Genomic DNA, 22053 nt, shown 5'->3' on the forward strand with positions numbered 1-22053 from the left:
GCTCCCTTCGGAGAGGGATGAGGAAAAGGGAGAGTTGCCTTAATCCATCATTGAAATGCAGCAGACCCTGTGTTAGAGGAAAGCAGCTGTTCAACCAAGAGCACGCAGCAGCTCTAGGACAAGAAAAGATCTCTAGGCAAAGTCACCCAGGGAGCGTACTAAACACTTTATGTTTGCCTGCATTGTGTGATTTAACTTCAGGTTAAATCCCAGCTCTTGCAGAAAAGAGGGGGATTTCAACACCACCACACTGAGAACCTCAGGTTTATATCTGCCATGAGGCACACCTTGTCTCTGTAAGCTGTATGCATCTAGTGAATCCCCAGCACTGCTGAAAACCAGGGGCACCGCAGCCCTGCCCAGAGCCAAGGGAGGCAGGAGATACAAAACCATGCACCACAAATTGCATCTCGCAGCGCTGGAACGCTGTGCAAGCTGGTGCTTAAAGGGAGGGAGAGCAAAGTCCCCTTAATCCCTCGCTTACTTCCCTTTCCCCTCCCCACCAGTAAATCCACACCTGTTAAAGGTCACCCTGACATGAAATATTTTGCAGCTCCCTGTTCCAGCTCTGCTCCCCAACCCAGCCTTGCCATCCCATGGGGTGCGCTGTGAAGCAGCAGGGGGACAGGGGTGCCTGTGTGACCTGTGTGAATGTCAGAGCCATGGATGAAATCCCACCCGACTTCTAGCTGATCGTTGCAGAGGAATCTCCTCCTCACCCTGGCTCTAAGCTCCTTTCTCAATACGTATAAAGGATGACATGGCCGCTATTAGACAGAATTATGCCTCCTCCACCACCCTGCAAAAAACTGGAATCGGATCGGGTGCAAGCTGTGAAGGGGGTGTAAGGAGTTGTTTGGTTGGGAGTGAAGTATGACAACAAAATGCAGAGATACACATGGGGAGAGAATGATGCAAAGAAACACGTGTACGTCCACACTGCATCACAGAGCAGCACTGAGAAGAGAATGGTTTGACAAGCAGGTATTGCACTGACTCACCATTAATCCAACATAGCTGCAAATCCTGTAACGGTGACAACATCGTTTTCACTGGAGAATTACAGGAGAAAGATGCATGGTCTAGCTCTCCAGATGTGCGAGTATCAAACTGAAAAGCTTGGCCTACAGATGCAGTGACAGTTTGCTGGTGGGGGCTGAGCTGTGGCTCTCCCACTGCAACCCAACAAACCTCCCGACTTCTTTGGGTCTTCTAGGAAGATGCTTCGCTCACCCAGTGGTAAAAGAATGAGATGTAAATGAATCACCGTCCTTCTTGGCTCCTGAGTGCTTGTTTCGATCTGACATCTATCTCATTGCTGCTATCTCACTGTCATTAAGGGACCACAGCCATCAGGAAGGAGGAACCCCAGACAGGAGCACATCCAGGTGTGCTCAGTGGGAGACACACTGGGCTGAACTGGAGACTGGCTGCGTTCTGAGATCTGCAGAAAGCAACGTCAGTGGGTATCTCTGTGGGGCTGTGGGACTGATAATGTCCCAAATACAAGAGTGCTTTTGGTATGAATTAAAGCTCAATGTCAGCAGCTAGCAGAGATGTCAATTAAATGTCAGGAAAAAAAAGTCAATAGCCATTGAGTGCTTCAGCTGGGAAGGCCAGCCAGCCAATTTCCACACAAGGATGTGCAAGTGCTGTGGATTTTCGTCAGACATAGAGGTGGCAAATGGAGAAAGAAAGAAAAGGCACAGGGATTGTGCAGGAGCTACTGACAGTGGCTGCAATGATGGTAACAGGGTGATTATTCAGCCTCTGTCACATTATTTAATTGGTCTCCAAACTCTCTCCAGATAATAGGAGACCCATTTTTACAACTCTCCTGCTGGGCCACTCACACATATTCAAAAACAGGCACAGTGATAAGTTGGGATTCATCGCACTGACCTTCCCCATGCTCAGGAATGCAGGCACAGATGGAAGATGTATTCAGCCCTGCCCTTTGGGATTCATACCACCATCGTGTTCCCAGTGGGTACATGCCTTTCCTCTTTTCAGCATGAAGAAACTGATTTTGACTGGTCCCTGGGTTTATTTTCATGTTTGTCTATGGGAAGCAGGCAGTCTCAGATACAGCTGTCACTGCTGCAGATTTATCTTGGTGAAAATTCCTGCTTTGGTTTTGCAAGTGTTTTAATTAACGTAAATTATTTTACTACACTTTACCATTGATAGCATATAATTATCTCCCCACAGGTATATATTTAGTGAACCAGCAGGCTGATCAAGGACCTACAAAATAAAGTGGTTTTGCAACTGACAAGACGTACAAGCAAAGGCCGGCAAGATGGGCCCACAGGAGGTGGGCAGTCCTGAACACACGGCTTACATTTCCCCATTTGGAGGAGGTAATCATAACATTCAATTACACATTTCATCAAAGAAGTGTGAAGATGCCTCAATACTTATGTGCTGAGAAAGAGAAAAGAGCGACGTACATGCTAAACTATTAATTATTGGTAAGCAGTCTTCTTTGTAAAGTGTTTTGAGGTTGACTACGGAAAATGGCTCTGCAATAACACACAGCAATCCTATGTTCATTCTCTTAACTGCTTCTGCTGGGTCAGTCTTTAGATATCATTGTCAGTGCAAGGGAATTCATTTTCCTGAGGACTTGTGGCCATGGAAGAGTTCCCAAACTCCACACCCATCTCTCATCCTATTCCCCCCAGCAGCCAGCTTTCACTGCAGGCACTTCTTGAGATGAACCAGGTTGAGACCTATGAGACTATGCAGTGCAGCAGCACTGCTCTCACCACATCAAACTGCTCATGCACTTTGAAAACAAGATTGGATCAAGCTACTTTTTCCACGAGTTGCCAGTTGATAAAACATGCCGCTCTCCATTGAGCTGCCTGTGTTCCATGATTTCTTTTTCTCCTTGATGGCTGCAGCCACTCAGCCTGTGATAGTGGGAAGACATCGGCTCGAAATAACTGTTTGGGAGCCAAGAAGCATCCTATGCCAAACCGCGTGTGTCAGAACTTTATCTGTCCGCTTGTGTAGGTTTGATCCTTTATTAAAAGCACAGGGTGCTTTGTCATCAGTCTGAGTGGGCGCAGGATCAGGGAGGTAAATCCTCGTCTCTTGACCTTCCTGAAGGCCACTCTGTGCTACTTTGTATGGCTACAGACACTGCGTCTGCATCTGGCTACTGCATCGCTGACCGTCCCTACCCGGTGAGACCCTGCATTTCAAAGGGTGAAATGCACCCAGGCTGAAAACATGACACAGCCCCTAAGATCTTACAGTCTGAGGGAGGTCGTGTTCTGCTTTATGCTTCGCCTTTTAATCAAGAGTGTTACTTAACTTTTCAATCCACAACTGCGTCTTCGGAGTGAAAGCTGCAGTATTATGTGCTATGGTTGCTACAGGAGAAAGGAAACGTCTTTCGTATTTACTGACGTCCTTTGCAAAATACTCTGGGTTTTTTGAATGATGTACTCGCTATTATTTCCATGCCATTACTTATAAACTTCAGAGCACTTTCTGGAGGGAACTTGAGCAAGATGAAAACCTTGGGGCAACAATCCATTAGGCTTTTATTTTTATAGGCTGGGTTAAATCTTCTTGAAACTGGTAGATTTAACTGCATTCCTTTATTTAGGGTCGCTGAAGGAGACATTAAATCTGTGTTTCTAACCACAGGCTCGTGCACCTGAAGGCTCAGAGGGGACAGTCTTGGGCAGGACATTAAAAGGAAAGAGATTTTGTGTAGATGGACAATCTGATTCAGGTGAAGAAGACAACAGAAAGAGAGCGTGTTGAAACAGGCAGGGAACGGAAGCTCTGAGCAGCCTGAACAATCACTGATACAAAACCTGGACTGAACACAAGACACAGAGGGGCTTGGGGTCACAGTGCTGCCGGGAACAGGTGTGGAGCTGGAAGCAAGGAAGCTCTCAGCTGTGTGATTTCTTCTGCATTCAGGAAAGGAGGGCTGGGAGCATTCTTGTAAGCACGCAGAAACACAACAGAAATACCTTTCTTCATCACTCCTCCTCCTCCAATCTGAATCAACCAGTGAGACCTTGAACGTTAGCCAGCAACACAGGTCAAAGGGAGGAAATGTGCTGCAAAACCTCCCACACATCTGCACCATTTAACTCTTCCTGCTTGGTTTGGGATTAAGATGGCACAAAGACAGCAGCTCTTCTCCCTCAGTTCACCAGAGCAGGCAGTTCGGGCCGAGGTTTAGGGCACTTCTGTCCCTAATTGCTTTGCAGATGAATCATTTTATGGCCTTCCTTTGCTATCGTAACAAATCAAACTTCCCCAGGCTTTGCTGTAAGCGGTTTGAACAACGCTGTGTGCTCCGCAGGGAACTCTTTAAAATGAGGCACCTGCCATTGGCTTTTCTCCTGTAGGTGAATTAATTTGCCTTGCATGAGTAATCCTATTTGAAACTACAGGTTGCCTTGCAAGAATGAGGGAAGCAAGTCTAAAGCATGCTTTTATGCAAGTGCAGCAAAAAGGCCACATAGCAGTTCATGAGGGGACACTTCTGCAATAAAACTGCAGTTGCCAGTAACTGCAATAATAGAATAAAGGATAATTTAATAAAGGGATTTTTAACTCATTTAACAGTGACTACATTCAGAACACTTTCTCCAAGTGATCAGGCACACTATGCTTTCCTAACTCTACTTTCTGTTAATAAGTCAGCGAAAAAAAGCAGGCAGTAGTCTCCTTCTTCTGCTTTTATTGTTACATTGCAGGAGAGCACTGTTCAATGTAAAGAAATTGATTTGGGTAAGATGAAGGACTGAGATATAAGCTGGACACCCAGGCCAGCCCTGGAGTAACATGAATCACACAGTGCCATCTCAAAACGACAGCAGTCAGCTCCTTGAGTACCACGTAAGCCTAAGACTAAATGCAAAGATCCTGCAATGACTACAGGAAATCCTACGGGACTCCGCAACCTAAGCAAAGTAAAAGGTGCAAAAATGGGTCACACGGTGCTCAGATAGGAGCTGTGCATCTTGAATTTAGTCTCCACCATCTCTGCTCAGTTGAAGCAGTCCCTCTGCGGTGCAGGTTTAACACCTGGGAGATCTCGTGTACTGGCTGGCTCGCCGCTCCCTGCTGCATCAGTTCGCCGATGGAGCTCAGCACAGCGGAGAACCGAGCCTGACGCTGCCCTGGAGCTGAACGATTCGATGGGAAACCTCTAGAGGTCGGGCGAGCTTCGAGCCTCGCTGCACAGCTCGCTGCCTGCCAGTGACACCTGCCGGGCTCCTGCGCGTCCCGGAGCCCTTACAGAGCCGTGGTGGCACGGGGCGAGCTGGGTGCCTCCCAGATATGGGCACAGCTGGGAGGGATTGTCCCCCTCTGCTCTGCCCTCGTGAGGTCCCACCAGGAGCACTGCGTCCAGGGGTCCCCAGCACACGGATATGGAGCTGCTGGAGCGGGGTCTGCAGAGGGCACGGGGATGTCAGAGTGGAGCGCATCTGCAGTGGGCGCGGGCTGAGAGCTGCGGGTGTCCAGCCTGGGGAAGAGAATCTCCAGGGAGACCGCTGCAGCCTTCCACTACCTAAAGGGAGCCGATAAACAGCAGGAGAGTGACTTTTAACACGGTCTGATAGCGATAGGACAATGGAGATGGTTTTAAACTGGAAGAGAGGAGATTTAGGTCGGATGCAATAGGGAAATGGTTCACTTGGAGGGCGGTGAGGCGCTGGCACTGCTTCCAGAGAGGTAGCTGCCCCATCCCTGCCGCTGCCCGAGGTCATGACTCCGTAATAAGCAACATCAATGTACGCCCTCCAGCCCCGCTCCGCCCCACCCAACATGGCGGCGCCCCATGCCCACCCGCCGACCCTCCTCCCGTCAGCCCCTGCGTCGCGCCCCCTTCCCGTCTCGCCCCGCGGTGGCGCACGGCACGACAAGATGGCGCAGCCGCCGGGTGAGTGCTGCGGGCCTCCAAGGTGACCGCGGCTCCTCGGCTCTCGCTGACCGCGCTCTGTTTCTTTATCCCGCAGTTCCTCTGAAGGACATGAAGCTGCTGGACGTCAAGCTGGGCCAGCTGCCCAGCTGGCTGGCTATGAGGGACTTCACCCCCGGCGGCATCGCGGGCGCCTTCCGCAGAGGTGAGAGAAGCGGGGCTGTGGCAGCAGCTCTGACAGTGCCCTGTGCTGTGCGTGCGGCTTCAAAACAACAAACGCTAGCGTCTCCGTACAGTGTGTGTTAGCATTGAAGAGTCAGGTAATCCCGAAGTAGCATGAGCTTGTTAGGGCCGTGCTAAAGTTTGGGGAAAAAGATCGTTTTTACCTTTTTTTTGGCTTGCACTGACACGGTGCTTCACCAACACACGTTGCTTTCTCTCAGACTTGATTCTGAGACCCCTGGGTCTTTCCGGAAGCCTTTTGCAATCAGCATCTTTCTTTCTGACAGAAAACTGTTCATCTGGCTGCTGTGAAAACCTCCTTTCTTCTCCGCAGGTTATGAGAGGTATTACAATAAATACATCAACGTGAAGAAAGGGGGCCTTGGTGGTATCAGTATGGTGCTTGCAGGGTATGTTGTCATGAGCTACATCTGGAGCTACAGTCACTTGAGTAAGTAAAAACTATGGCTGAATGTGGGGCAGCTTGGTGATTGCCTGGGGCAGTGAAAACAGTAAACTTTGTAACTGCTCTTAGAAATGAAGTCAAAGAGCATCTTAAGTGTTGTCACTTCAATCTGATGCTGTCTAGAGAAGCAAATTGAATACTTCTAATTGTCAGATAACCCACACTTTCTTGGTGTTGAAAGAAGTGTAGCTCTTATCGCCTCTTTAACCTGATGGTGCTTAAAAGCTACACACTTAGATTTCCCCTGGAGTGCTTTCTTTGTGTGTGTGAAATCCATGGATTTTTTTTCTTGTTGCAACTTCTTGTTGTTTTACTTTGATACAGAGCATGACCGGCGCAGGAAGTATCACTGAAACATGGAATTCAGAAAGTGAAGGTGCAGCTTGTGGCCACTGGGACATTCATCCTGACAGAAGGCAACTGAACTGTCATTCATTAAAAAAAATCTCTACTGTTGTGACCAATAATAAAGTGCATACACTTTACACTTGCTGAACTGAACCTGTCATAAATGGCTTGTTAATTTGACTGTGTGGGTGAGGTTTGTCTTCTCAATTTTGCACCTCACAAGGGTAAGTTTGGGAAAAGTTCCTGCTACCTAGGCTGCATTATGAATTGAGGAAATTATTACAAATGGTTTGCATTCAGCTCTTTGATAAGAAGCAAACAAATGCTTTTTACTTCTGCTGGTCTAACTGTTAAAAGGTTGGACAGCTAGATGAGAGGATATAATATTTTAAAGAATATCTTAGAGGCTTTCAGAGGCTTGGTGTGGCTGTGTAATTCTCCATCTGTCTGTCACCTGGGGCCCAGAGGCATTTGGACAGTTTTCCACCATCTGAGACAGGTTCAGGTTTGTTACCTGTTAAACCATTTCTGTCAAAACTATAGCTGTGTTCATTTACTTACAGCAGCTGGGAGGGTTTTCTGAACAGGTATAAGCCTAAAGGAGCTGTGATATAATGAAAGTCCATTAAAAATGGAAAACTGCTGATTGACTTAAATGCACAATTGCAATTTAAAGGAGCAGCTGTGGATTTGGCCCCACCTGATTAGCTTCCTCATGCTTTCCACTGAGCAGGTGCATCTTAAGAAGCCTGTTGTACCTGGGTGCTGCAGGTACAGTCTGCAGTATTTTTCTCATAATAGGAGCAAGAATGAAAACCATGAGCTAAGGAATACAAATCTCTTGAGCTTTATCAGTAAGAGAAAGGCTTTTCAGTTGCAGAAAACATCTTTTCAGGGAGTGAAGACTTTAAGTCTCCCTGAACTAGATGGGAATGGTAACTAGACAAGGGTTTGCTCCCTTTCCACGCACCTAGTTACATGCAGGTGTCATTTAGTTTGGCTGCTGTTCAGCATGAAGGGACACAACATAGTAAGCAAATTCTTGACAGTTTGCTGTAATACAGTCTCTTAGTCTCAGAACTTCTATTTTGACTGACTCTGAATGCACACAGTGAAACAATGGCTGCCATTCAAACCAACATAGGCTCTGGTCACTTCTTCTAATTTAACCATGTTGCCCTACTTAAAAAGAAAATAATCACAGACAGCTTTTTCCATCCGTACATTTCAATAAAAACAAGGTACAAAGGCAGTCAGCAAATGAGGGGTTATCATCAATAAGGCTCACATAGGTGCAAGTTGTTGGTTTTTTTTTTAATTCACATTTTATCATTGGCCCTTTTGAAATAGTTGTCTCACAAAACAAATGGGTTTTGGCTTGCAGAGGTACGATCTCAGAAGAATGTTCTACCACTTTTAAAAAGCAGTGTTCCATAAAAATATACAGCTCCACTTCTTGGTCTTCTCTAGGCTACAGAAATACCTGTTTGGTGTGAGCTGAATGACAGGGGTGCTGAGAAAAGGCTCTTTTGTTCCTACACTTTAAACTGTGTTCATTTCCCTGTGTTTTTTTGCAAATGGAAAATGAACACAGATGTGAATTTCCCAAAATCATTTCTTATTATTTGGCCAACTGCAGAGATGCCAATTTATTCTTCCCAAATCAGTTCTCACCCAGAAGATTAATTTCTAACCTTCAGTATAGCAAGAAACACAAAAACAAAGTGGACAAGAGTTTTATAGCCTGGTGCATGTGAGGCATTAAGTCAATCACCAGGACAAGCTCACAAGACTGGATCTAGGAACACAACTTCACTTTGTAAGAGCAGGACAGCAGAATTCCTCACTGAAGGGAAGGCATTTCAAGGACTAATTTTCCCAGTCAGTCTTTCTGCTTCCACAGGGAGTGCTGAAATGCTGCAGGTTCTCCAAAGAGAAGTGGCAGGAGGAAAACATTAAAAAAAAAAACCACCAGGGTCAGCTGTATTTACATGGAATGCTGCACCGGTGAGGGCTTTGCGTGTCTGTTTGCTTTTAGATCTGCCTTTCAGCAGGGCTCAATGAAAGTAGACGGAGGCCAAAATCTATTTTAAAAAGGTTAAAACATAAAAAAAGTTGTGGACAATTACAAAAATGTTGCTTAGCAGCAGCCAGCCTCTGACCAGTTCTTTCAGTAATGGCATTAAAAAACCAACCTGATTAATAGTTCAAGAAATAGTGCAAGGCAGAAACCTTTTCTCAGTGTTAATAGCTCCCTTGCACTCTTCTTTCTGCTCTTTCACTGTCCACTGAGAAAGGCCAGATGTCCTTTGGTGCATCTGTTGGCATAATGACCTTTTTCACCACACTAAAAAAAAGAAGAGAGAGAGAGGTTTTTAGAGTTACAGATTCTTTCTCTTGCTGCCTTTAACAAGCAGCTTTTAACAGCTTTTCCGTGTATGGAAGATGCAGCATTCAGTCAGTGAGTCAGTGAACTGGTGTCAAAAGAGCCACAACTTATGGACTATTTCCACTCCCTGGAGCAAAAGCTGCTTCTGTGCTGGGATCAATCACTACCACGTTATTGTATGACAAACCCAGTGCACTGCTGCAAAGAGCTGTGACATACAATGTTAATTTCAGTATTTGAGGCTTCCAAGACTATTCCACTTAACATGTAAACTGCAATGGAGATTTATAATGGGGGCTCAGCTGATCCTGGATTGCACAGTTAAAAGTGCATCTAAACAAGAAATTTGTGACATTGCACCTTAGGGCTATTCAAAGCCAGAGGGAAACATCAGCCTCTGATATTACAGCATTCTCCACTGTAGTGGAAATTTAAGTCAGGGCTTGAAGCAGTGATTGAGCACCTGGTGGGAAGGCAGGGCCAACCCAGGGGAGCTCAGGTGTGTGCAATGCATCTGAGTGGCTGGAAGGGTAGAGCCAGGATCCACCCCTTCCCAGACCTCATTTAAGGGCTGGCAGTGGAAGCAAGAGGATCTCACTGGAGATCCCTACCTACTGGAGGCCTTTTAAAGGTAAGCAGTTTTTCTTCCTTTGTGTCTGCAGATTCTGTGTTTGAACTCGTTCTTTCTTACTACAGCCTAGGATTGTGTCTCTTTGTTATTACTGCTGTACTTCACATTATAGCACTACATCCACACATGTAGTTTACTTGCTTCCTTAAATCCTTGCTTATTTACTGGAGAGGAAGTAGCCTTAAACAGAGATATGGCTTTTGAAAGCTGTATTTGCAGAAGACTGGATTTGATTCAGCTTCTTAATATCCTCGTCCAGTCATAATAACTGCTGCTCAAGCAAGCAACCAGCAACAAAGCAACATGAGATAATCCAGGTGATACGTGTTCTTATTACTTAAATGTGGTACCCCTGCTTTCCCTCCCTTCTGAATTACCTTGTAACAGGTGACCTGCTCCAATGGCCGGGGTCCTCTGTTCCCAGTGTTGTTATTTTGAGATTGCATGACTCCAATAACTTGGGGTGTCCTCTGTTAGTTAAGAGAAGAGTTCTGATTCATTAAGCGCATCAAGGACAATGATTTTTTACACCTCTTATTTTCTTAACAAGAGAAAAGAACACCCCACATATTGAACGATCCGTTTTCCTCCCAGTCTGTGTGGGTGATCTGCCAGCTGGAGCACCAGAGAGAAGAAACCAAAAACTAAGGATTACAAAACCCAGCAATCCTGCTTTTCTCTGAAGAGCAGCTTTAGAGAATTGGTTTGGGCTGCTAAAATATCATTGCCATGACTGAGATGTCATGCAGATTACAAAAACTGGCAGATGGTTGCATAACCACACATGACATGCTTCTGTTCTACAGGAGCATTCTGTGATTAGATCTTCATGTTATATTAGAGCAACTGTAAGACTTTCATTGCTATAATGGCCTCTTCTAAAGCACTGTGGAAAATGCTTTGAGAGTAGGTGTGTAGGAAGCAGGGGAGTTGTGTACCTTTTGCTGTGTTTGTGCTGGCTGAGGCAGTGGTGGTTGCTCTGTGGTTCCCATAGGTAGTTCAAATCGAGGGCTGTTTTAGGCAGAAATAAAGATTCTCAAATTATACACCAACATTTTTTGCATCAGCTCAGTTAAAAAAAAAAAAAAGACTCCAAACAAAATGTTCAGCTAATTAAATTAGATTTATGGAAAACGGACCTTTCCCCAGTTATCATTCTGGTGCTCAGTATTTATGCTTGCTAAAACAATATGCCAGTAACCAAAAGTCTTCTGTAACACAAGCTCATGCAATCCCACCACGGCATCTGAGCACCACTTCAGTGTCTTACTGGTAGCTCTCTGGGGAGGACAAGCACCACGTCCTCCCAGCGAAAACAGACTGTGATACCAAGTGTTGGCTATCTCTACAGAACCACTGGGAAGCACTGGACACCCCCGTATGACAACATCAGGTTAAGTGGAAGCATCATTAAAGAGCAAGCCTGCAAACATACTCACTGCATGAATTTACAGGTAGGCCCTTCTGGACAGAATCCTACTAGGTAATTCACACAAATGACTCTTCGAGTGTGCCGGTGTCTGCAGAGTGGACCTGCAACACAAAGCTCCATGGTTCGTGTACCATACATGTGCACTGCAGTGTTAAATAGCAGCAGGCACACTAGGCAGATCATGCAATGAAATAATAGCAATGCCCTCCTCTTACAGCCACAGAAGCAGCAGCTATACGACATACATACCGTGTTTACAGAAGCCTCTGTCATACCAGGGACAGTCTTTGATCTTAGATTCCGGGTCAATGTGCAAGAATGGACATTCTTTGTTACTGCATTCCCCTGTACCAAAGGCAAATGCACTTCTTAGTTAATGATGCAGGCTCAAGATCAAATAACTCCTAAAATGTTACCTGGATCACACAGCTCCCACAAAGCTGTTACCAGCATTCATAAGTTCAGGTACAACAGTCTTATTGCCTGACTTAACCTAGAGGATGAACACCAACCACTCACCACTAGTGAGTGAAGTCCTACCAGACTGGATTACTTATGTGAGCTTTTAAAAACAATGTGGAAACTGATCTCGAGAGTCATGATAACAAAAAACCAACATTTAGTGCACCAAAAGTGTGGAGAAACTACAAATTGCACACTAACCTCAATCCAAGGAAACCTACAAGACTGTAGGTTTCTGACAGCAAGTTGCCTCATTATGTCCAGATCTCCAGAGCTGGAAAGCAAGTGCATAAAAGTTTTGCACCCCCATGCCCTCTGCTGCTCATCAACTCCCCAAAACAAGATTCATGCAAAGACCACCTGCTCATCCTACTCAACTCATGCTAAAAAGAGGAATATAAAGTACAAAACCCAGTGATCAATGTGAACTTCCTCCCTCTTCCCTACAGTGACAAGCTCTTGAGAGAGAAGACATCTACAACACGTGGTGGACTTAGGGGAATAAAAAGATAAAAGAGCTAAGCAGACCTGAAAAACTACAACCAAACAGTGTCAGCAGACATGGAAGAACTGAAATATTCTGAAGATGGAATAAGAGGGATGCACCAGGATCCTCTTCACCAGACTCCCACACTTGCAAGGAACACTAAGTAGGAGCTACAACACTTCTTACCAAATTTGGAGTAGAAGTAACACTCAGGCATCTTGGTCATGTCATACTCGTGCAGAAACTCGCACTGGTCTCCCTTTTTGCATAGTCCTCGTAGCCAGTGTTTGCAAACAACAGTCTTTTCCCCACTGATGTGTCTGAATGGGCACATACCTCCTACATGAGGATGGGATAAGGAAAATGAGAAAGAACAATTAAAATCTGCAGCACAAGCAGAAATACAACAGCAGTGTTCCACTTGCCTCTACAAGAATTCAGTTTTTCTTATGACTTGCTTTTAATGCAATGACAAACAAGGACATCCAGGCAAGTCCTGTTTTACCCTCAAACAAGCTGAGCACCGTAGTCTCCAGCTTTTAATCCCAGCAACCACAACCCACAGATATTACAGCAGTTACATCCACAGCAAACCCCACATGATTTGTGGAGTTAACCCAATATGCTTCATTTTTATCCTCTTCCTCAGCCCTCGGCTTAATAAAACCCATCATTATCATAGCACTAGCAAATCTAATTCTCCTCCCTGCTATGTGAGTGTAAGTGTACTGGAAATACAACTTGCCTTTCCCACATGCCGCCTTTAAAAAAAATTCACAGACAGCTGCACCTGATTCTGCGGAGAGAAGAAAGATAATAAATGTTAACAAACTTTTGTAGGAGCTTTCGAAGTATTTTCTTCCTGAAGAAATTATCAAGCCCTCAAATTCAAAAGAGAAATAGCATTTTGGTTTAAGAAATTTACATTCCTGCATGGATTCTTTGTTCAGGTCTGGCCTTCACAAATATCTGTATTCTCCTCAATGAATACACAGCAGGGAAATTTGCAAAGTTCATTAGTTCTGTTTATAGACTTTCTGACTTAGGTTCTGCTGGCTGGGCGCTTACTATTAAACCAATTGCTGTAGTGAAATGTGTTTAGAGCTCTGGCAACTCTGGTCTTGTACTTTCTCAGCAGAAAAGCCTGAACCAATCATTGCTGCGTTATCCCTCGCTGACCAACAGGAATCACAGCATTGAAGGGAGCAACATGAGGTCAGCAGCACTGACACAGAACATCAGCAAACTGTTGAGTCTCCCAGGACTATTTGTATTGGTTGACAGGTTGGAGAAGACCTCTACGATGACCAAGTCCAACCAGCCCATCCTCTCCATGCCCACCAACCGTGTCCTTCACTGCTACATCCCCACATTCTCCATACCTCCAGGGACTCCACCATCTCCCTGGGCAGCATGTTCCAATGCATTACATCTCTTTTGGAGATTAAATGTTTTCTAAATACCCAACCCGAACCTCCCCTGGCGCAACTTGAAGCCATCACCTCTCATCCTACTGCTGTTACCTGGGATCAGAGGCCGACCCTCACCTCACCACAACCTGTAGGGGTGATGTGGTCTCCCTTGAGCCCCCTCCATCTCCAGACTATCCAGGAAAGCGTTATGACACCAGACCATGAACCCACCTACAGCTTCCCTGCGGCCAAAACACCTCATCTACCAAAACGGAAATAAAACAACAGCTTGGGAGAGCAGTGTTTATTCACATGAATGCCTCAACTTTGCTTCCATCCCAGCTTGGCACAAACTACAAACTACAGACATGCAGCACCCGGCAGAACCTCGTGGGGCAGCAGGAGCTGAGGGGACACGAGGACGGGAGCCCGGCACAGGGCCCGGGAACCCCCCCACCACCCCGGGACAGGGACAGAGGCACCCCGGAGAGGAAAGGCCGCGCCCTGAGCCCACACGCACTGTCCATGCCGGGAAAGGGCAGCGGCTGCGCCCCCAGCTGCTGCTCCACCGCCAGCTCCAGGTCGAACTTGATGTGGTCCACGCTGGCGATGAGCTCCTGCATGGTGGCAGCCGGGGGGCGACGGCACCGGGAGGGAAGGGGGGGAATGGTGGGGGCCGGCTGCGGCCAGGCCCGGCCTGGCCTGGCCCGGCCCAGCCTGCTTCGTTTCGGCAGCGCCTCAAAGAGTAAAGGCGGCCGCGCGCGCCCCGCGCCGCGCCGCCCGCCTGTCCCGGAGGATGCCGGGAAACCACCTCCGCCTCCGGCCACCCGGCAGGCAGCGCGCCCGCGCGGCTCTCCGCCAATCAGATGGCGGCGTGGCGCTCTAGGCACGCCTCTTCCGGCCGCGCAGGCGCCGTGGCGCTACGGTGGCCGTGAGGGGGTGTTGCCACACGACCGGCGGGTTCCGCCGCGCTCCCGTTATGAGGCCCGCGCGGCTCCTCCTCCTTCCCCTCTCGCCCCTCGCTTGGTGGTGCTGCCGCGCCGCTGCTCGGCCGCCCCTCGGCCCGCTCTGTTCCCCCAGGCCGAGCCTCCCGCCGCTACGTGGCCTGAGGGCGCTGAGCTCGTCACAGTTGCCCCCTGAGGTGTGTGGTGCGAATGGGAAGGGAGGCGAAGCGGGAGGCCCCGCCAGAGCTGCGGGCGGTGAGGAGAAGAATGATGAGGATGAGGATGATGAGGGTGTGGAGTTCGGGACGCTGTCTACAAAGTTCTCTTCTAGAAAATATTACCGCAAAACCACGTCAGTGTTTCGGAACTTAAAGCTTGAAGAGGATGGGGAAGAAGAAGGGGAAAGGAGGCTGTGGCGCGGCCCCAGGAACACTCCGTACTGGTACTTCTTGAGGTGCAAGGCCCTCATCAAGGAGGACAAGGTTTGCTCTTTGCTTATTTGGGTTTTAATGACTTTTGATCCACGTGAATGAACACTTTTGTGTTAGGATTAGAGTGGTTCACTTAGGAGGGGCTTGCAGAGATCACCAAGTTCCTCTACCTGACCATCTTGGGGCTGGACTGAAGTCTAAGTTGTACCTGGAAGATGTGCTCTGATGGTGTGTGTAGCAGCTGGGTTCTGGTGCTGGGCAGATCCTCCCCCCTTCCTACTCCTGCCTTCCCTTTATGGCCGACCCTCTGTGCTCAGCACAGTTGAGGCCACACCTCAAGTACTGTGTTCAATTTTGGACCAAAAAAAAAAAAAAAAAAAATGTGGAGAAAGCCCTGGAGTGTGTCCAGAGAAGGGTAATGAAGCTGTGAGGGGTTTAGAGCACGAGTCCTATGGGGAGCAGTTCAGGGAGCTGGAATTGTTCAGTCTAGAGAAAAAGGGACTCTGAGGAGACCTCACTGCTTTCTGCTCCCTGAAAGGAGGTTGTAGTGAGATGGGGGTTGGCCTCTGATCCCAAGTAACTGATAGAATGAGAGGTGATGGCCTCAGGTTGTGCTAGGGGACGTTCAGCTTGGGTATTAGGAAACATCTTCTTGGAAAGAGTGGTAATGCATTGGAGCCAACTGCCAGGGAGGTGGTGGAGTCACCATCCTTGGAGGCGATTGAGAACTGTGGAAATGCGGCACTGAGGGACTGACAGATAGGACTCAATGATCTTAAAGGCCTTTTCCAACTTAATGATTCTATTGTGCTACATGTTTCGTTATCATCTTTACAAAAAGAAGGAAAACAAGAATTTATGAGGAATTCTGTGCTCTGTAGGATTTCTGACTGCAGCTAAGACTACTCATATCTATTGTAACTGATTCTCTTGTTGCCTTATAATGGATTTTCCTTTTCTCTGTAGCTAGCAGAGGCCCTGGAGCTGTTTGAGGTGCAGATGCTGAAGGAGGAGCGAGTGAAGCCAGAAGAGAGCAATTACACTGTTCTAATTGGCGGCTGTGGCAGGGTTGGCTACGTGAAAAAGGCATTCAGACTCTACAATGATGTAGGTTTACGTTCTCTCTTCTCTTGAACCTTCATTAGGTTTTCTCAGCTACTACATCTGTTTCTAGCATTTGGTCCTGTTTTTCTCTCCAAAATGCCTTTGAGCTAATGTTCACCTTTTCTTAGCCTCAAGCTCTTAAAACCAAACGATGAAATAACTCTTTTCCTAAAAGCTACTTCCACATCTTCTCTTCCCTTAGATGAAAAAGCGAGGCTTAACTCCTACTGAGCCCACATACACAGCACTGTTCAATGCCTGTGCAGAATCACCATGGAAAGACTCGGGCCTGCAGAGTGCGCTCAAACTACGGCAGCAGCTGAAGGACAAAAACCAGGAGTTGAACCTGATCACTTACCATGCATTACTGAAAGTCTGTGCGCTGTGCTCGGATCTCAGGATGTGTTTTGATGTATTGAAGGTAAATACAGGACTTTTCTTGTGTTCTGTTCTAATTAAAGCTCTTGGAAGTTGCAATATTGCATTATCACATTGCAGAAATTTTTGCAGTGATAATTACTGACCAGGTGTTTGTGTTTCATTGACTTTGGTCTCATTCAATTAAATTATCTTGATACTTACCAAGGTCAAGTACATAAAATGATGCCACACACATCAACAGCTGTGACAGTTTGAGTACCTGGGAAGTCTAATGCTCTCTCTCCTGTTCTTTAGGAAATGGTGCGCAAGGGCCACGTTCCCACAGCTGAGACCTTCAGCTTCCTTCTAATGAGCTGCATAAAGGACAGTGAAAGTGGCTTCCGATATGCCTTACAGGTTTGTCTTTATGTGCTAAATGGCAAGAAAAAGGCACAGTACAGCAATTTCACAGAGCTGATGAAATGAGGTACTCAGCTCCTCCTGGGGCAAGTTCTGCAAATCAGACACCCTTCAGGACATTGTGTAAGATGTTGGAGAACCCTGGAGGACCTCACAGGGCTGTACTGGCTTGAGGTGGCTGTTCACTGCCCACTGGCATCTCAACTTATCGTGCTATAAACTTCCTTTTCTGCAGGTAGATAATGTAAGAGTATGCACTGTAAGTATGCTTACAGTCTGCTAGAAATGCTCCTGTTATTTGCTGTTATGTATGTTTGTTCCTTTTTCCCTCTTCAGGTTTGGAAACAAATGACTAAGCTGGGCATAAAGGCCGATAGCCACAGTTACAATTTGATGCTGCGTGCTGCAAGAGACTGTGGAATAGGTGATCCAGCTGTGGCTTCTAAAGTATTGCTGAGACCCACCGATGAGAACTCACCTCAACTGAGGCTTGCACCTGGCAGGCAGAAGGTGAAAAATCAGAGAAAGAAGGGAGAAGAAGCTGCACCAGTTGTCCAGCTGGATGTGGAAGCCATGGAAAAGCAGTTATTTCAGGAAAATTCAATGCAGCCTGAAAAACTGATCGTGCAACAAAACAAAGATGTGAATCAGGCTGAAAATAAACCAGTACCAACTGGTCTTGACAGCCCTAATGTAAGTCACAGCAGGACTGGAGCACTGATGAGGAGAGGCCAAGATGAGGCACAGCAAAAACAAGCTTATCTAAGCCAGAAGCTGCATTTCTGCAACCTGCCCAACCTGCTGGATTCACAGATAGCTGATGCAGATGTGGTTTCCTTGGGGACAGTATCCACACCATCTGATAGACTGTCTTTGATGGGAGATGTGGAGGGTTTCTTGAATAAAATGAAAGAGGACAATGCAGAACCTGACATTAAAACATTTACTTTACTGGCGGAGCTGGTGGAACCCCAGAGCCCATCGGAATCCTCTTTGCTGGCACTCCTTGATGAACATAAAGTGAAAGTAGATGTGACATTCTTTAACACTTTAATAAGGAAGAAAAGTAAACGTGGAGACCTAGAAGGAGCCAAGGTGAGGAACTCGGAACCAGCCATGTTGCTGTTTTCTTGTCCCAGGCCTCCAGTGGTGCCTGTGTTTCACTGTGAGACCTGTTTCTCTGTCCACAAGATAAACTGAGAATCTTACACTGTTTTTCACTAGCTGGCACTACGGTGGAGCTTCTTGGGAATTGATGCCACATTTGTATCTTACAGAGCCTTCTGTCAGCTCTTGCAGAGAGGAGAATATCGCCTAACCTCCAGACATTTTGCAACTTAGCAATTGCTTGCCACCAAAAGAAAGATGGACTGCAGTTACTCTCAGATTTGAAGGTAATATAAATAACTAACAGATCCCCTGCTTAGGGAAGGGGCAAGGCCAGTGAAGCATTAATGCTTCCAAAAAGACCTGAGGTTTCTGTGGTGAATTCTCATTCCCTAAAAATGCAGCTGTAGAGCAGCTGCTGGCAGCTTAGGCTCTGTCCTGTAGCTATGCTGGGATAGGGAGAAGGTCATGGGAAGAGTTGGCTGGGACTGTAGGAAGCTGCTGTGCAGGATATTCTTGAAGTCCTGTGCTAATGGGCAGCTTAACCATCCTTGCTGTTTCAGAGATCTGGAATAACTCCCAACAAGTTCATCTACAGTGCCCTTATTTCTGCTGCTGTGAGGCAGCTGGATTACAGCTACCTGACTGAGATCCTGCGAGACATGAGGAACAGTGAGGTACCCCCCAATGAAGTTATCATACGCCAGCTGGAATTTGCAGCTCAGTACCCTCCAAAGTTTGACCGGGTGAGTAGCTGTGACCTGGCTGCAGGGTGAAGAATGCCAGCATGGGAGGGGAAGTGTAAATGGCTGCCCTAATCCTTTTATTGTGGTGTTGTCTGATGGTTTCTCAATAGCTATTTACTAAATAGCAGCTTGTAGCAACTGCACACTGGTATTACATGATCTCTGTTCTAACAGAAGCTTGTTTTGTTGGACTTTTATTTGCAGTATAAGTCAAAGAACCCATACTTGGAGAAAATTGATGGCTTCCGTGGCTACTACTACCGGTGGTTAAAAGTAATGGCAGGAGAGGAGACCCCCCACCCCTGGGAAAAATACAGAACAGCTAAACATTGCACAGATGAAACTAAAGAAGAGGCTGTGCAGGGGCAGGTAGGGCACAGTGCTCCAGCTGAGCGCTGAGTCCAGCATACTGCACTGGAAGAGCTTGGACTTTGCACCCTTGAACTGCTTCCTTGTAGTAAAGCTGTGTTGTAGTTTCAGGAACTCAAGTTCTTGTGATATTTACTAAATAAAATATTTGTCCTGTTGTAAGGAGAAGCAAATCTACTGTCAGTGAATTTGCTTAAATGCAGAGAATTTAACTACATAGGTTGTAGTTTAGCAAACTCTATGCTAAACAAGTCTTGTGACAAAGGAGAAACAATTCAAATTTAACAGTGGTTTAGTTCAGGGCTAGTTTTGTCTTTCCTGCATTGTTATGTGTATTTGAACATCTAAATGTGGCCTGCAAGTCCATAGACTGCTGGTGTTCCTAACTCGATCTCTGCATTAATTCAAGTTAAAAAGCCTTAGTAGAGAACTGCAGTGAAGCTTACTGCTCATCAGAAGAGATCTTGCTGCAGAACTGTCCTGTTTCCTTTCCCCATAAACCTTTAAATTCCCTTATTTGAGGGAAAAAATTGATAGGATTTTGTTAAACAACTTGCATATAAAATATCTCATGGGAGACAGAGTTGCCTTAAAAACCAAACACCTTCACAACAGGGGTACAGGTTTGCCAGAAGATTGGCCCACTGTGTCAGGAAGGCAGTCTTTATTTTAAAATAAGCAGCTACACAAAAAGCAACTCCAAAACTACAGCCTTTGTGTGTATGACCCAGGTGAATTTCCAATTTAATTGCAATACAAATATCCAATCGCACAGAAGGTAGCTGTAATTGCACTCGTAGTCCATTGTATTGGGTGATATGGCTCAGAGTTCAAAAGGTGGTCTGTCTCCTTCACCCAGAACAGCCTCTGCATCCACAGTGAGTGCATTCAATGATTCTCCCCTGGAAAAGAAACATGACAGGGATATTTCAGGCCAGCTGTTGGGAGCAGGCAGGCCAGCAGGCATAAACCTCAAAGCAGAGGCTGCCTTTTGGAAGAAGCCCCTTTAATGCAGAATCTACAGTCTAGTTTTTTGTTGTTTCCAGTACGTTAACAACTCTAAACAACTGCATGCCAAAGCTGATAGTTACTTTAAAAGCAACTAGATGTTAACTACTAGCAAAAGGCAGGAAGCGTTGGAGCTGAAGATGCTTCCAGAAAGAAAAACAATGCCTCCTCTGCTGTCCATCAGCTGAGTGAGGCTAGAGTGGCTACTGCAAAGGTCCAGACAGAAGGGCAGGAACAAGCTGAAAATTCTTACCACTTCCAGCTTGCTTTTGGGCACTCTACAGATGCAGTTGGTTCCGAAGTTGGTGTCCCGCGTCTGGATGCACCGCAGGCAGCAAAGGTTCTCATAACCCTGTTTCTTCCACTTTGCAATCAGGTTTTTGTCAGCGTACCCTTCCTTGATGCAGTATTCATAAAGCTCTGTAGAAGAGCAGACACACGTAGCTCCCATTAGATGTTAAGATGACTCACTATAAGGAATTTCTAGCTGTACCGACCAGCTGTTGGAGCTGCACAGATGTCAGCCTTCCCTCCACCCTCCCTACCCCGAATGCTAATCCTCCTCAGCACCCCAGTTCCCATGCCTCTGCAGGCAGATGTCTCACTGCATCCTATTTTCCCTTATTCAGTGCCAACCAACTTGTGTTTCTCACCTCTGCTGATAGCTTTTCTTTTATAGAAGAGATCGAAGATGTAACGTGTTTTCTGATGGTGGATTCTGAAGATAGGCCAAAGGGATTCCACTTTCCTTTTCCCTTCGTGAGGCTCAGTCTCCGCTGGGAAGGAATACAAACATGACATTCCAGCTAATTCTCCTAGGCTGCCAAATTACTCCCCCAGTCACTTCGGAATAAACTGTTCTAACAACATTCATAACTTTATTAGATTATAGAGTTAAGAGCAGAATGTCAGGGAGAAAAATGTGATGTGACTCCTTGAGGAAATGAAAGTAGAAAGAAGCCGAGGATGATGTGACATCCCCTGGGATGGAAGGTGATTCTGTGTATGCCCTGACTTGTCAGACCAGTGTGGACAGGAACTACCAGCCCATCCACACATGCCAATGAGCTTCAGTCAGCTTGGCTACAGAGTGCCCCACAACACCTGTACCCCATTGCTGCAGGCACAGATACAACAAATGCCACTTCATATTCATGGAGGTCCCAAAGCTCATTTGAGGTGTCCACCCCTGACAGCACCCAGCTCTGCTGTGTACCTTCTCTCATCTTCTGATCCAGCTCATCCAGCGTGGGCTCGATCAGCTCCCAGCCGTCTGGGGGCGGCTTCCTGCTGCGCTTCACTTTGGGCATTGCCTTGGAAATGAAGGAGCTTTACAGGGAGGAACCTGGAAGCCTCGAAGTTCAGGAAAACACTGGGACAAAGGAAGCGAAAGGAGTTGTCAGGGACATTCTCTCCTAAGATTCCCGTGCCCCTTCACCATTCCCTTCTCAGATGCTTTATCGATGCCCAGCCTCACCCAATGCAACCCTCAGGACGCGGGGAACCGTGCAGCGAGCGCTGAACCCCGCTGCCCACCGCGTCCCACCAGATCCCCCCCCCGCCTTCCGCCAGCCCCAACCACCCCTGGCAGACGGCCGCCAGCCTTCGCAGAGCCCTCCCGAAAGGCCCGGAGCGGCTCAGCCCGTGCCGGCAGCAGCACAGCAGGGCTCCGAAGGCGCCGGTCCCGCTCACCCACCGAGCGCCGCCGGTCTCCGTCGCGCCGCCTCTGACGTCACTCGGGGCCTCACCGCCCGCCCCGCTGAGGTGTCCGCGGCGCTGCCTGAGAAAAAAAAAACCCTCCCCGCCCTTCGGC

At 47.0% G+C, this 22053-nt stretch overlaps 4 protein-coding genes and 1 long non-coding RNA gene across 6 annotated transcripts; 3 read left to right on the forward strand and 2 right to left on the reverse strand.

The window, feature by feature from the left end:
- The first annotated feature begins 5807 nt into the window (after positions 1-5807).
- On the forward strand, positions 5808-7091 carry ATP5MF (ATP synthase membrane subunit f). Its single transcript, XM_052679442.1, has 4 exons — positions 5808-5923; positions 6000-6107; positions 6459-6575; positions 6915-7091. The coding sequence occupies exons 1-4, from the start codon at positions 5809-5811 to the stop codon at positions 6941-6943; spliced, it is 369 nt and encodes a 122-aa protein (XP_052535402.1). The 5' UTR covers position 5808; the 3' UTR covers positions 6944-7091.
- A 678-nt stretch (positions 7092-7769) lies between these two features.
- Positions 7770-14564, reverse strand: CPSF4 (cleavage and polyadenylation specific factor 4). 2 transcript variants are annotated; one of them, XM_052679439.1, is made up of 8 exons: positions 14272-14564; positions 13085-13135; positions 12526-12678; positions 11640-11735; positions 11398-11491; positions 10897-10969; positions 10336-10428; positions 7770-9285 (listed from the first exon to the last, which is right to left on the reverse strand). In XM_052679439.1, the coding sequence occupies exons 1-8, from the start codon at positions 14372-14374 to the stop codon at positions 9217-9219; spliced, it is 732 nt and encodes a 243-aa protein (XP_052535399.1). In that variant the 5' UTR covers positions 14375-14564; the 3' UTR covers positions 7770-9216. The 2 variants fall into 2 exon arrangements, with proteins under 2 accessions (XP_052535399.1, XP_052535398.1); XM_052679438.1 differs by lacking the exon at positions 14272-14564 and having other exon boundaries at positions 13085-13843.
- LOC128078848 (uncharacterized) lies at positions 9887-12622 on the forward strand. Its single transcript, XR_008205879.1, has 2 exons — positions 9887-9958; positions 12302-12622. It is a non-coding gene; the product is annotated as an uncharacterized LOC128078848 (long non-coding RNA).
- Positions 14565-14678: 114 nt separating the features above from the next.
- On the forward strand, positions 14679-19405 carry PTCD1 (pentatricopeptide repeat domain 1). Its single transcript, XM_052679432.1, has 8 exons — positions 14679-15177; positions 16093-16233; positions 16433-16651; positions 16906-17007; positions 17347-18105; positions 18288-18404; positions 18681-18863; positions 19068-19405. Exons 1-8 carry the CDS (start codon positions 14731-14733, stop codon positions 19260-19262), a joined length of 2163 nt encoding a protein of 720 aa, XP_052535392.1. The 5' UTR covers positions 14679-14730; the 3' UTR covers positions 19263-19405.
- Positions 19406-19850: 445 nt separating this feature from the next.
- On the reverse strand, positions 19851-21980 carry BUD31 (BUD31 homolog). Its single transcript, XM_052679441.1, has 5 exons — positions 21936-21980; positions 21457-21601; positions 20894-21016; positions 20494-20660; positions 19851-20134 (listed from the first exon to the last, which is right to left on the reverse strand). The coding sequence occupies exons 2-5, from the start codon at positions 21548-21550 to the stop codon at positions 20084-20086; spliced, it is 435 nt and encodes a 144-aa protein (XP_052535401.1). The 5' UTR covers positions 21551-21601; positions 21936-21980; the 3' UTR covers positions 19851-20083.
- Between the last annotated feature and the right edge of the window lie 73 nt (positions 21981-22053).

This window comes from Tympanuchus pallidicinctus, unplaced genomic scaffold, assembly GCF_026119805.1.
Source record: "Tympanuchus pallidicinctus isolate F22 unplaced genomic scaffold, pur_lepc_1.0 scaffold18, whole genome shotgun sequence".
Classification (NCBI taxonomy): Eukaryota; Metazoa; Chordata; class Aves; order Galliformes; family Phasianidae; genus Tympanuchus; species Tympanuchus pallidicinctus.